Source organism: Xyrauchen texanus, chromosome 46 (assembly GCF_025860055.1).
Source record: "Xyrauchen texanus isolate HMW12.3.18 chromosome 46, RBS_HiC_50CHRs, whole genome shotgun sequence".
Lineage (NCBI taxonomy): Eukaryota > Metazoa > Chordata > Actinopteri > Cypriniformes > Catostomidae > Xyrauchen > Xyrauchen texanus.
In genome coordinates this window covers 4,955,547-4,971,005 of record NC_068321.1, presented here as the reverse complement: position 1 = coordinate 4,971,005, position 15,459 = coordinate 4,955,547, and the positions used below count along the sequence as shown (strand labels likewise).

The 15,459-nt window shown below is 44.7% G+C and overlaps 1 protein-coding gene across 4 annotated transcripts in view; it reads left to right on the top strand.

Moving 5' to 3' along the window:
* The window catches only part of si:dkey-234i14.2 (RNA-binding Raly-like protein), a 51,256-nt gene that overhangs the window by 21,480 nt on the left and 14,317 nt on the right, over positions 1-15,459 (top strand). For 3 of the 4 annotated variants that reach the window (XM_052119798.1, XM_052119799.1, XM_052119797.1), the window contains exons 4-5: positions 6,593-6,640; positions 12,186-12,349. In XM_052119798.1, the coding sequence (XP_051975758.1) occupies positions 6,593-6,640; positions 12,186-12,349 (212 nt within the window). The remainder of the gene's footprint in view (positions 1-6,592; positions 6,641-12,185; positions 12,350-15,459) is intronic. The other variant, XM_052119800.1, reaches the window with a different exon arrangement.

Sequence of the window (15,459 nt, the reverse complement as noted above, 5' to 3'; positions counted from 1 at the left end):
TCAAGTCAAGTCAAGTGGTTTTTATTGTCGTTTCAACCATATACAGTTAGTACAGTACACAGCAAAACGAGACAACGTTCCTCCAGGACCATGGTGCTACATAAAAACAACAAAGGACCAACACAGGACCACATGAGACAACACAACGAAATAAAATACCTATATAAAAAACCTATATATACCTATATAAAGTGCACGTGCAAACATGTGCAAAAAGTACGGGACAGTACAACAAATTTCTGACAATGAACAGGACAATAGACAGTGCAGCGCCGACCAGTACTCAGTAGTGCAAAAAGATGACAGTTTCTAAAAATGTAAACATAACTGTGGCAGCGGGGGCGTGGTCAAGCGCCCGTCCGAGAGAGAAAAGCGGTAAGGGCGCTCACACCTGGGCTAAATTATGTCTAACACCTGTCTCTAATTGCAGTAGAGTGAGGAGAGCGGTTTAAGAAAGCCAGCAGCCACAGAGGAGGGAGAGACGGAACAACAAACTCAGCGTTTGAAGTCCCTGCTGTGTTCTACATTATTGCAAATACTGTCATTAAAAAAGAGAATTAAAATCTTACCGTGCCCCGAAGACCTGTTTCCTGTCCTCCATCATTTAAAGAGTGCTACACTGGTGCCGAAACCCGGGATCGTTATTAGGAAACACCTGCCGTCAAAGGATGGAACAGAATCGCCCCGTAGAGTCCTCCCAGCTGGCGGAAGTCCTCCAGTCCCTCGCCACACTCCATCAGAGCCACCAACAATCCCTGCTTGAGCTCCGGCAAGACCAGGATCGTCGCTTCTTTGAGATCATGCGGGCTCAAGCAGAGGACCGGCACGCCATCCGGAGCCTCCTCAGCCAGGAGGCCGCTCCAGCCGCAGCCGCGACCCCGGACACCCGCGCCACGTTGCCCCCACCCGCGTTGCAGAAGATGGGGCCGGCAGATGACCCAGAGGCGTTTGTCGACCTATTCGAACGCACGGCGGAAATTTGGGGGTGGCCCCAAGACCAGTGGGCAGCCCGTCTAGTCCCTCTTCTGTCCGGGGAAGCACAACTCGCGGCCCAACAACTGCCGGCAACAAGCCTCCTGGCCTACCACGACCTGAGGAAAGCCATCCTGCAACGGGTTGGTCGGAGCCCGGAGGAAAGTCGCCAGCTCTTCCGGGCCCTGAAGCTCGATAAGTCCGACCGCCCGTTTGCGTTCGCTCAGCGGCTCCGTGATGCCTGTCGGAGGTGGCTGCTCGCGCGGGACCGCGGCGTCGAGGAACTAATCGACCAGGTGGTACTGGAGCAGTTTGTTCAGCGTCTGCCCTGGAAGACGGCCGAGTGGGTCCAGTGCCACTGCCCGGCGTCGCTGGAGGAAGCCGTCCAACTCGCGGAGGACCACATGGCGGCGATTCCCAGGGCGGATGAGCCCTCTCTGTCTGTCTCCCCTTCCCCTGTGTCTTCCCCTGTTTTTTTTCCCTCCCCTCTTCCCTCTCGCTCTGCTCTCTCCCCAGGGTCCGTTCCTGCCCCCGCAGGCGCTGAGCGTTTGCAGCCCAGCTCCCCGGCCTTGGGAACACCCGCCAAGCCCTTCCCCATCCTTCAGCCGCTCTCCTCCTCAGGTGGGGGCACCCGCCAGCACGGGTGCGGCCGCAGCGCCTGGGCCGGTCTGCTGGAGGTGCGGAGACCGGACCACTTCCGGGATCAGTGTCCGCTGATGGAAATAGGGGCAGTGGTGCGGGTCTCCGATGTTCCGCAGGCTGCCCCGATCGGGCTGGAGCGCACCGGATTCGGTAAGAATCCAGGGGTACATACCAAGCTTTGTTGGATACCGGCTGTAACCAGACCACCATCCACCAACGCTTGGTTCAACCCGGGGCTTTGGGCTCAGCTAAACTGGTGAGGGTAAGGTGTGTGCACGGGGATGTTCACAAATATCCCGTGGTGACTCTGGCGATCAAATTCATTCAAAAATAATCGAGGTCCCCTTCGAAAGAATTGGAATGGACCTCGTCGGGCCATTAGAACGGTCAGCACGCGGACATCGCTTCGTGTTAGTCCTAGTGGATTACGCGACGCGATATCCGGAAGCAGTGCCTCTGAGCAACATCTCCGCACGTAGTGTTGCAGGGGCACTCTTCAAGATAATCTCCCGGGTGGGGATTCCCAAGGAAATCCTCACCGATCAAGGCACGACTTTTATGTCACGGACACTGCGCGAACTTTACGAGCTCTTGGGCATCAAATCGATTCAGCACTAGCGTTTACCATCCTCAGACAGATGGCCTAGTGGAACGATTTAATAAAACGCTCAAGAACATGATTCGTAAATTGCATACACGATGACGCTTAGGAATTGGGATAAGTGGCTAGACCCCCTGTTATTTGCAGTACGAGAGGTCCCGCAAGCCTCCACCGGGTTCTCCCCGTTTGAGCTGCTGTACGGGCGACGCCCCCGCGGTGTCCTTGACGTCATCCGCGAAGCATGGGAGGAGGGACCTTCTAATTTTAAAAATGAAATTCAGTTCGTTCTTGATCTTAGAGCAAAACTCCACACACTGGGGCGGCTAACACAGGAAAATTTGCTCCAAGCTCAAGAACGCCAACGCCGGCTGTATGACAGGGGTGCTCGGCTAAGGGAATTTGCACTGGGAGATAAGGTACTCGTATTACTCCCAACATCAAGCTCTAAATTACTCGCCAGGTGGCAAGGACCCTTTGAGGTCACACGACGAGTGGGGGATCTCGATTATGAGGTTAAACGTACCGATAGAGGAGGCGCGCGTCAAATTTATCACCTCAACCTCCTGAAATTGTGGAGGGAGGAGGCGGCCTCTGTGACGTTAGCCACGGTAGTTCCGAGAGGGCGGAGCTCGGACCGGAGATAAATAAAATTACAATCTCGACACTCCGGTTACTTGTGGGGACCAACTCTCACCGCGGCAGCTCACAGAGGTTTCGGAATTACAAAGGGAATTTGCAGATGTATTCTCCCTCTACCGGGCCGCACAAACCTCATACAGCACCACATCGAGACCGAGCCGGGCGCGGTGGTGCGTTGCCGCCTTATCGCCTACCCGAACATAGAAAGAAAATAGTCCGGAAGAATTAAAGGCCATGCTGGATATGGGCGTAATAGAGGAATCCCACAGTGATTGGTCCAGCCCGGTTGTTCTTGTCCCCAAGAGTGATGGGTCTGTTCGATTCTGTGTGGATTACAGAAAAGTCAACGCGGTGTCTAAATTTGACGCGTACCCAATGCCCCGTGTTGATGAACTGCTCGATCGGTTAGGTACTGCTCGATTTTATTCGACCTTGGATTTAACAAAGGGTTATTGGCAGATCCCCTTGACACCAATGTCCCGTGAGAAAACCGCCTTCACCACGCCGTTTGGATTACACCAATTTGTGACGCTTCCTTTCGGTTTGTTTGGGGCACCAGCCACGTTTCAGCGACTCATGGATCGGATCCTCAGACCGCACACCGCGTACGCCGCTGCCTATTTAGATGACATTATCATTTATAGCAATGATTGGCAGCGGCACCTGCAACATCTGAGGGCCGTCCTGAGATCGCTGCGGCGGGCGGGGCTCACAGCAAACCCCAAGAAGTGCGCGGTTGGGCGTGTGGAGGTACGGTATCTGGGGTTCCACTTGGGTCATGGCCAGGTGCGTCCCCAAATTGACAAGACCACGGCGATTGCGACTTGCCCTAGACCTAAGACCAAAAAGGGGGTGAGGCAGTTCCTGGGGCTGGCTGGCTATTACAGAAGATTTGTGCCTAATTATTCGGACGTCACCAGCCCGCTGACTGACCTCACTAAAAAGGGGGCTCCAGATCCGGTCCAATGGTCAGAGCAGTGCCAACAGGCGTTTACGCAGATTAAAGCTGCACTTTGTGGGGGGCCGCTTTTGCATGCACCTGACTTCTCTCTCCCTTTTTATTACAGACGGACGCTTCAGACAGAGGGCTGGGGGCCGTACTCTCGCAGCTGGTGGAGGGAGAGGAGCCCGGTGCTGTACATCAGCCGGAAGCTCTCCTTAAGGGAGACTAAGTACAGCACCGTGGAGAAGGAGTGTCTGGCCATCAAGTGGGCGGTCCTCACCCTCCGGTACTACCTGCTGGGGCGGGCCTTCACCCTCTGCTCGGATCATGCCCCACTGCAGTGGCTCCACCGCATGAAGGATACTAACGCCCGGATCACCCGTTGGTATCTGGCCCTCCAGCCTTTTAAGTTCAAGGTGGTCCACAGACCGGGGTGCAGATGGCTGCCGCCGACTTCCTCTCCAGAAATGGGGGAGTGGTAGGCAGGCCGGATGACGCCCGGCCTGAGTCGGGCGGTGGGGGTATGTGGCAGCGGGGCGTGGTCAAGCGCCCGTCCGAGAGAAAAGCGGTAAGGGCTCACACCTGGGCTAAATTATGTCTAACACCTGTCTCTAATTGCAGTAGAGTGAGGAGAGCGGTTTAAGAAAGCCAGCAGCCACAGAGGAGGGAGAGACGGAACAACAAACTCAGCGTTTGAAGTCCCTGCTGTGTTCTACATTATTGCAAATACTGTCATTAAAAAAGAGAATTAAAATCTTACCGTGCCCCGAAGACCTGTTTCCTGTCCTCCATCATTTAAAGAGTGCTACAATAACATACTATGAGATAGTGTTCTATGCACATAGCAGTTATTGAGGTAGCAGACAGTTATAAAGTGACAATAATTAAAGTGCAACTCAGGACGTGTGTGTCAAACCAGTCTCTGAGTATTGAGGAGTCTGATGGCTTGGGGGAAGAAGCTGTTACACAGTCTGGCCGTGAGGGCCCGAATGCTTCGGTACCTCTTGCCAGACGGGAGGAGGGTAAAGAGTTTGTGTGAGGGGTGTGTGGGGTTGTCCACAATGCTGGTTGCTTTGCGGATACAGTGTTTTTTGTAAATGTCTTTGATGGAGGGAAGAGAGACCCCAATGATCTTCTCAGCTGTCCTCACTATCCTCTGCAGGGCTTTGCGGTCCGAAACGGTGCAAGTCCCAAACCAGGTAGTGATGCAGCTGCTCAGGATGCTCTCAATAGTCCCTCTATAGAATGTAGTGAGGATGGGGGTTGGGAGATGTGCTTTCCTCAGCCTTCGAAGAAAGTAGAGACGCTGCTGGGCTTTCTTGGTGATAGAGCTGGTGTTGAGGGACCAGGTGAGGTTCTCCGCCAAGTGAACACCAAGGAATTTGGTGCTTTTGACAATCTTCACTGAGGAGCCGTCGATGTTCAGCGGAGTGTGTTCACCTTGTGCTCTCCTAAAGTCAACAACCATCTCTTTTGTTTTGTTGACATTCAGGGACAGGTTGTTGGCTCTACACCAGTTCGTCAGCTGCTGCACCTCCTCTCTGTATGCTGACTCGTCGTTCTTGCTGATGAGACCCACCACGGTCGTGTCATCGGCGAACTTGATGATGTGATTCGAGCTGTGCATTGCTGCACAGTCGTGAGTCAGCAGAGTGAACAGCAGTGGACTGAGCACACAGCCCTGGGGGGCCCCAGTGCTCAGTGTGGTGGTGGTGGAGATGCTGTTCCCGATCCGGACTGACTGAGGTCTCCCAGTCAGGAAGTCCAGGATCCAGTTGCAGAGGGAGGTGTCCAGGCCCAGCAGGTTCAGCTTTCCAATCAGGTGCTGGGGAATTATTGTGTTGAATGCTGAGCTGAAATCTATGAACAGCATTCGAACGTATGAGTCCTTATTGTCTAGGTGAGTGAGGGCCAGATGGAGGGTTATGGTGATGGCATCGTCCGTTGAACGGTTTGAACGATACGCAAACTGCAGTGGGTCTAGTGAGGGGGGCAGCTGGGTCTTAATCTGCCTCATGACGAGCCTCTCGAAGCACTTCATGACGATGTGCAAAAACTAAGTAAACCTGGGCCTTAAGGCAGCATTCTAAATAAAATTGAACCTTATAGTGACCCATTTAGAACACTCTATATGGGTAGCAACTCTGTGCTTCATATAAATAGTGTTCCTCTAGCAAAGCATACAGGAGACTTGACTCACAATTTATTTGTCACTAAGCTAACAACGTAATACTCTAATTAGCATAAAATATATAAAACACAGAAATTTTGGATAAAACAGCTATTAAATTAACTATTTTTATGGATACTTTTCAGTATTTAATGAATTACGTTTATAGTTTATATTAAGGAATGGGAATGCCTCCTCTGCAAAAAAATACACATGATATTGCCTTAGAATATGGCCAAAAGAAAGTGTAATTATGATGCCTTGCTTTTGGAACAGTCTTAACATTGGGAGCACATCTTTGATACCTTAAAATGCTCCCTAATTAGGCAGCTCACTAGGAGCTTGTGTTTATTTGGCGACCTGCAGCAAGCCTCCCCATCTCTCACTTTGGTAACAAATGCTCATCTCTCAAAAGTTTCACAGAAAAAGTTTTACCATCTAGACATGACTGTGGTTAGTGTATGCGATCCAGACATGTTGAGCTGTGGTACTCATGTGGGAGACTCAGGTTCAATTACATCTTGTTTCATGTCCAATCTCCTATTCATAGTCTATCGAATAAAGGTAGCTAATATGCAGTATGTGATGTAAAAATTAATATTAAATTTTCTGTTTTTGTCCACAGAGATAAGTACAGTAAAAATGGCTGCTATCAAGATGGATACCATGATAGGTATTGTTAATCCTATGTATCATACTTGTTGCATTTTGTGTATTTTGGGGCAACATTCTCACATTCAAATTAGCCAAAGAACCTCAAGATTTCCCCAAGAAAATAATAGTTTTCTTTCCTGTGTTAACAAAGTTTATTTCACAGCCATCAACCATGATTTGATTCTTGCTATTGCTAAACTGTAGAAAATGTTTGTAATTTTAACAGAAATAGAATGTAAAATGCTGAAGTAAAAAAAAATCTAAAATGGTTAACTGGTAGTTAAATGTATGTTTGCCTGGCCAAAACAAGGTCGCCGTTTGGATTTAAATAAGCAGATATTTAAGAGCCTATGATTGGATCATTATTGCAGTTATTAATATGTTTCAGCTGGCAACAATTCTTTTAATCCTAACTGATGCAGTGTGTAGCTTCTCATTTCTTAAATACCATGTCGGAATATGTATCCTGTGGTCGTGGAAAAGATGTTACTTTGTTTCAGAAGGTGCAAATGATTGGCCTGCAACAAGGAAAGAGAACAACTAAGGAGATTGCTGAAATTACTGGAATTGGGATAAGAACTGTCAAACACATTAAAACCTGGAAGGATAATAATGGTGAACCTTCAGCTTCATGGAAGAAATGTGGTCGAAACAAATCTTGAATGATCATGATCCGAGATCACTAAAATGCTTGGTAAAGTCACATTGTAAAGATCAATAGAGAAATCACGGATATGGTTAATAGTGAAAGAAAGAGCATTTGTACACACACAATGTGACGAGAACTTACAGGATTGGGACTTAACAGATGTGTGTGGTCACAAGAAACCACTTGTTTGTGAGGCTAATCGAAAAAAACTACTTCAATTTGCTAGGGAGCATAAAGATTGGACTGTGGAGCTGTCACGATCCCTTGTTGTCTGCCCCGTGTTTCACTAGTCAGTTGTCACAAACTACAATTCCCATAATTCCCTGCCCTCATCACTGCCTATGCAGTCACTCATTGTTCTCACCTGTGTCCCGTTTGATCATCACTCTCCCTGTGTATTTAAACCCTGTTTGTTCCCCAGTCATTGTCGATCGTTGAATGTGGATGTTTGTATGTAGACTCTTGAATGTGTTTGTTATTGTCACCTTAGCCCTCCGTGGGTGTTTCCCCAGTCTGTGTTCTGGATGTTTTTCGTGTTTATGTTTTGTTCTCCCATCGTGGATGTTTTGTTTGTTCCAGTCATTTGTCTTGATCATTTTCAATAAAGCTGCACCTAGATCCCCACTCCTCATCTGCCTTCTCCTGCGTTCATAACAGGAGCAATGGAAAAGTGTCATGTGATCTGATGAGTCCAGATTGCCAATTTCCAAAGCAATGGGAAGCGCATGAAGTAATGCACCCGTCATGCATAGTGCCTACTAGGGATGTGCCCGAAGCCAAATACCCTATTCGTAAAGCCACGAGCAATGACTTCAAAATTAATAACGGGTTCATCTGAATAATATAAAACATATTTGTTTGAGTGATTATCCAAGAAGGATAAAGTGACATTTTAAAAATCATATAAACAATTACAAAGAATTTTTGAATATTTGCAGCCAAAATTTCTAAAATGTAAACCTTATGAATGATAATGTGCATGGTATGATTTCAGAATGGATGTGCGCGGTCTCGACTTACGTGCATCTGGAGCTTGTCAAATGTAACATTAACTAAGATACTTTCCACTTCTTGAAATGTCTATGATAATGTATCACATGATACACATGTGATTTCCATGTATTCATTTATATCCTAAACCTGAGTGTGATGTTAAACTCCTGACCTGAAGTGATGAAAGGTTTAATTTAAAAAGGTTTAAATGCTCTAGAGTATTCATCTATGAGGAATATTTCTCCTAATGTAAAACAAAGAAACTGAAACCTCTCCATCGTTTTTTTTCTCCTTCTTTAAACTTTTCTACCTTTATAGATATTCCAATGCCAAAATTAATTGGGATCAAATTGTGAAAGAGTGGTTCAGGGATTATGAGGAATCATTTTCACACATGAATTGACCACCACAGCGTACTAACCTTTACCCCATTGAAAATCTTTGGGATGTGCTGGTGAAGACTTTACGGAATGACCACAGTGACTTATACAAGGGTCAAATTGTTATGGCCAGATGACTGGGTCAGAGCATCTCTGAAACAGAAAGGCTTGTGGGGTGCTCCCGGTCAGCAGTGACAACCCTCAAACCGACGACAGGGTGTTGGGCACCCAAGGATCATCGATGTGCGAGGGCAATGAAGGCTATCCCATCTGGTCTGAACCAACAGAAGGTCTACTGTGACAAGTTACAGAACATTATAATGATGTTATGGGAGTGTCACAAGTGTCACAACACTTGCCCTGTGCATCTCACCCTGCTGCGAATGGGACTGCATAGCCGCAGATCAATCAGATTGCCCACAATGAACACTGTACACCGTCGAAAGTGTCTACAATGGGCAATTGATCATCAGAACTGGAGGTTGGAGCAGTGAAAGAAGGTCACCTGGTCCAATGAGTCTCGTTTTCTTTTACATCACATAGAGAGCCAGGGAATTGATTGCATCAGGATGCACTGTGGGAAAACGACAAGCCGGTTGAGGGAGTGTGATGCTCAGGCCATATTCTGTTGGGAACCCTGGGTCAAGCCATTCATGTGGATGCCATTTCGACATGTGCCACCTACCTACATCGTTGCAGACCAGGCACACCCATTTATGGCAATGGTATTCCCTGATGGCAGTGGCCTCTTTCAGCAGGGTAATGCGCCCTGCCACACTGCACACATTGTTCGTGAATGGTTTGAGGAACATGATGAAGAGTTTAAGGTGTTGCCCTGGCCTCCAAATTTCCCAGATCTCAATCCGATTGAGCATCTGTGGGATGTGCTGGACCGACAAGTCCAATTCACTGTGGCTATACCTCACAACTTACTGGACATGAAGGATCTGCTGCTAATGTCTTGGTGCCAGATACCACAGGACACCTTCAGGGGTCTTGTAGAGGCCATTCCTTGCCGGGTTGGTGCTATTTTGGTGGCACGCGGAGAACAAAAAGCATATCAGGCAGGTTGTCATAATGTTTTGGCTAATCAGTGTATATACTATGATATATATATATATATATATATATATATATATATATATATATATATATATATATATATATATACCTTAAATTGTATGTGGCAGTATAATGGCAAGACAATACATACTGTAAACTTTTACGGTAAACTGTTGTTACAATTACCATGAAAAGCAATATTCGACTGTTCCCATGACCCATAATATTTTATTATATATTATTGAAATATTGGACCCACTTTATATTATGTATCTTTAACTACTATTTAATTAAGCATTTTCTAAAACGTGCCTATTATGTACATATGTGTTGTTGTATTGTACTTACATTTAAAGTACTGTTGACCATAGGTGTATTACGGACCAGGCCAATGGGGCCAGTGCCCCGGGACCTTGGCTGCAAGGTCTCGCGGCTCATCAACTTTGAAAACAAATGTTTATGTACGCTTGAATATGGGGGCGCCACAGCTTATAAAAGGCCCCCTCAATAGGGCCATGTGACTATGAGTTTTGCCAGCTTGTTTCTAATTTTTGAGACACTCTTTAACACTATAATGCCATGCATATTTGATACATGACACTCTACATCCTCTACATCATCAACGTGATCAAAACTTTGCAACAGATTAAATTGCTTGTTTTGTTTTGACAGCTCACGAACATTCAGAAACAGACTTTCAGCTTATTTGAACATTCTGTCATAGTAGTTTAGGGGATTTTGGCTTAAATGGTGACTTCACTGGGCTTTTTTGATTGGAGAATAATAATGGTAGTCAAGCTGTAAGGTCATTCCAAAAGGAATTTATAATAAATTACCAAATGACCTTTCAGCCCTTCGAAGCTCTCACAATGGAAGGTAAAGTCTTGGAAGGAAATTGGGTTTAGGTACGATCATCTCTAAATGGAAGTGGAACACACCATAATTCAGATGAGTTAGATAAGATATGGTTGTGCTAGCCAGAACTGCCTAAACTCTTTGCCAAGTTTCACCAAACCCGTGCATAGATGCTGTATGTGCCTATTTGTTAAATTCTTCAATATTTAAAGTGTTTGATGAAGTTAAAATATTATATAATATATTATTGCCCCTTTAAATATATGCACATGTGCACCTTTAATGCACATTTTGTCACATTCTTGTTTTGTGTGTGTGTGTGTGTTTTGTGTGTGTGTGTGTGTGTGTGTGTGTGTAGAATTTGTAGTGTTTATAAGTATTTACATTGAGTTTGCATTATGTATAACAAATGTTAAAATGGTACTTTCTCTTTAAGAACATTTCAACGAACGTTTCGATTGAACGGTTTCTTTACCACATCCGTGCTGTGTGTTTGAATAAATCTGATTTTAAATGACAGAACAAGTATTTAAAGGGAAGTAAATCAATGAAAAGTTATTTTGCATGGATCTCAACTAGATAACTGGACTAATGTGGCCCTAAAAGAAAATTGGCCCGGTCATGGCTGCTGTTAACCTAACCCCTAATTCTAAACCTAACCCTACCACAACACTTACCTTAAACCTAATCTAAACCCCAGTCCTTACCCTAAACCCTAAACATTAATGTTATGAATGACAGGCAGTCCATCTGCAAATCTTTCTGTGGCCACAAAATCCATATGGGCCCATTCATACCTCTATATCTATTTTTCAACTATTTCTAACCCCATTTATTCTAATTGCAAACTTAATTACACTCATCACCAGCAGCAAATGTCTCCCGATCTCTTATCTCCTGATATCTGCCTGTGGTCACAAACTGCTATGTTACATCCCAGGGCATAATGGGAAAAGTCTCCTGTTTCATAGATACCCCTGCTAGTCTTTAATTAAAAGCGTTCCAATTTTAAAGACGGCTCTTTGTTGCCAGGTTTGTCTGAGACGTTCACAGCATGGCAAGGATGTGACAGAGCAGATAAAGTCGGAGACATAGAGTGATCAGTCAATTGCAACGGCGCTAATGCATGTAGAGTATCATGCATAATTAGCTGTGATAATCTTGAGCTGAGAAACAGGAAGTAGGCCAGTGCCTGCCAATAAAAACCAAGGCTTGTGAATCAAACTTTAGAGCTGTCAGTGCTAAAAGAGACTGTGTGTGTGCTCCTTGCATCATTTTATATGCATACATTGTCTGCTTGTTTTAGCACCTGATTCACTAAAGGAATTATGCTGAGGTAATGGTGCAAACATGCATAAAAATGTTGTGATGAACACAATTTTTGCATTGAAGAATGATAGAGACTTAATTTATAACACCTGGTTAAATTAGATGGTGGTTAGTGAATAAGATGCAGGTTGTTGTGCTGAGATTCCACTCACGAAAGTGACGCAACTGTTTAGTGAATTCGCCACATCTTTTTCAAATTTACTTTAATGCTTCTTTGTTTGCTTGTTGACATTTATTTCAGGGGAAATCTTGATACGTTTCGAGATAACTGTTTAATTGTCCGTTTTCATTTACAGGGTTTTCGATTACCACCATGTTCCAATCTCCGTGACAACCATCCCATGTGACTTCACTCCTACTCAACGGCCGTGTTCATCTTCCTCCGCATCTTCCACAGCCATGCGCCGAAGCAAAGACAAACCCACGAGCAGACACAAGTCCAGGAACAGAGAAACCCAGTGTAAGAGTTCCTCCAGTGTAAGATACTTATGAACTCCAGAGGGAAGTTTTATTTATCAAGCTCAGAAGACTTCAGTTATGTTTACATATATTTATCAACCCTGTCTCAGGTCAGATGTTTCTCTTAAAAATCATTCAGACTATAGAGTTTGATACGGACACAATACCTCCGATAATTTGGGTTTTAAAGAATTAAATTAATTCATATTGAAATCTCTGACTTTTGATTGTTGACTTATCTTGGCCAATCGCAGCACATTATTTCACGTGAGACTAATGTGAGTGTTCTCCTCTAAAGAACTAAATTGTGCCATAAAATGACAAAAAAATGACTAAAACAGCTATTGCGTGTGGATTGGCCAATGGGGTGGCCATGGCCACCCCTGCCCACCCCCTAGCTCCACCACTGTTGCATACTTGTGTAAAGTGTGTTTCTGGCCTTGGATCTCTTGCTATGTCAGAATATGCATATGTCTCCCTCATGATGTTTAGCAACCAAGGATTGAGTTTTGGTGTATGCTGAGTATGTAATTGTGTTTTTGGTGAGTTTATATCTACGTATTGTACATTACATGCACCTCTGCTGTCAAACTCCAGATGGTTCAATCATTTAAATCCTCCCTCTGCAATGAGACTGCTCCCTCCGTAATCAAACCTAGCCCATCAGCGAAAGCAATTATAGCAAACTAATAGTGCATAACCAGTAAGAAGTGTTTATAGTCCTTTATTACAAGCCCTAATAGTTTTTACTGCCAGCGGATCACAGTAGAATGAGTTTGCCTTTGTAGCTGTGAGGTCAAACAGTTTTTTAATGGCTGCTGCTGAGCTGGAATGAGCTTTTTACCCAGCTGGGATTGGAAGGGTGTTTGGGTGGTATTATCACGCTGTGGAAGAGTCGTTGAATTTAAGTTTCAATCATTAAAGAGAGCTGCTGATATCAGGGCTTGCACAGTGAAGGGATTTGTATAGTTTAGAAGTCCTACAGTATGACATTTAGAAGTTTTAAGAGTAACAGTTTTTCCTGTTATGTTTTGCTTCTTTTGTTATATTTTTAAAGGTGAAGTGTGTCATTTCTTTCAGTGTTAAAGGAATAGGTGACTCAAAAGGAATATTCTGGCATTATTTATGAACCATAATGTTGCTCCAAACCTGTATGCCTTTTTATTATTTAGTTCTCACATGGTTTATTTGCCATAATATTAGTGAACCGTGATTATGGTCTGTTAAGTGCAAATAACACCATAAGACCACAATATAAGAAATACGATGACTTTGTGTGATGAACGGAACAGAAATTAAGATATTTCTAAACTCATTCACTCTCAAATCATATTTATAAAGTGATGAGAACTAATGAGGTTTGATGTTACCAAAAATTATCGAAACTTAACTTAAATTTCATTACATTCATCCCAAATATAACGGATTGCTTATTATGTAATGCATGTAGTGAGCTGCATCGATTACTTTTAAAGAAGCTTTATGGTGTTGCTATCTGTTGCGCTTGACAAAAGAAATATTGCAAATGTACATATAGGTATATGGAATATGGGTTTGCGATAACAGAAGGATATTAATATCCTTTTAATATAACATTTATGGTGACACAGAAAGCAAAGAATAGACTGGGGTTGCGACTGTCTCTTGGTGTGTGTTCAAGGCACACACCAGTGTGTCTTGCACTGCTTTTCACCCTTTCTGTTGAGATGAGCTCGCTGCACGAAACAGTGTGAGGCACGATGTCTGATTCGTGTGAGGATACATAGTTTTCTTTGCTAGAGAAAAGGGGGAAAAGTCTGTTTTAATAATACCAGACATTTATGACATGCTATCGCTGATGATCTTCTGTTGATGAATTGCTGCTCATATTGTTATATGAAAATGTTCACTTTGTAGTGTTCACATTACCGTATATATATATATAATGTGTAAAAAAATAGTCTTTCCTTACTGTGATGGAACAGCATAGACACGGAGGCTACAAGAGTCCATATATATATATATATATATACAGCTCATTCAGAAATTATTCAGACTGAAATTTATTCAAAAGAAAAACTGAAATATCACATTGACATAAGTATTCAGACCCTTTGCTGTGACTCTTCTCCATTTCTCTGGATCATCTTTGAGATGTTTCTACACTTTGATTGGAGTCCACCTGTGGCAAATTCAATGCATTGTACATTATTTGGAAAGGCACACACCTCTCTATATAAGTCTCACAGCTGAAAATGCATATCCAAGAAAAACCAAGCCATGAGGTCAAAGGAACTGCCTGCAGAGCTCAGAGACAAGATTGTGTCTAGGCACAGATCTGAGAAAGGCTACAGAAATATTACAGCTGTTTTGAATGTTCCCAAGAGCATAGTGGAAATGGAAGAAGTATGGAACAACCAGGACTTTCTAGTGCTGGCTGCCCAGCCAAATTTAGCAATCAGGGGAGAAGGGCCTTGTAAGAGATGTGACCAACAACCCGATGGTCACTCTGGTTGAGCTCCAGAGATCATGTGTGGAGATGGGAGAAACTTGCAGAAGGACAACCATCACTGCAACACACCACCGATCTGGGCTTTATGGCAGAGTGGCTAGTCGGAAGCCTCTTCTCAGTGCAAGACACAAAAAAGCACATAAAGGACTCTCAGGCTGTGAGAAACAAGATTCTCTGGTCTGATGAAATGAAGATTGAACTGTTTGGCCTCAATTCCAAGTGTCATGTCTGGAGGAAACCAGGCACCGATCATCACCTGCAAACAATACCATCCCATGGGTGAAGCATGGTGGTGGTAGCATCATGCTCTGGGGGGTGTTTTTCAGCGACAGGGACTGGGGGACTGGTCAGGGTTGAAGGAAAGCTAACCTCCTTAATGAAAATCTGGTCCAAAATGCTCAGGACCTCAGACTGGGCCGATGGTTAAACAGGACAATGAACCTAAGCACACAGCCAAGACAACACAAGAGTGGCTTAGGGATAACTCTGTGAATGTCCTTGAGTGGCCCAGTCAGAGCCCAGACTTTAACCCAATCGAGCATCTCTGGAGAGACCTGAAAATGGCTGTCCACCAATGGTCCCCATCCAACCTGACAGAGCATGAGAGGATCTGCAGAGAA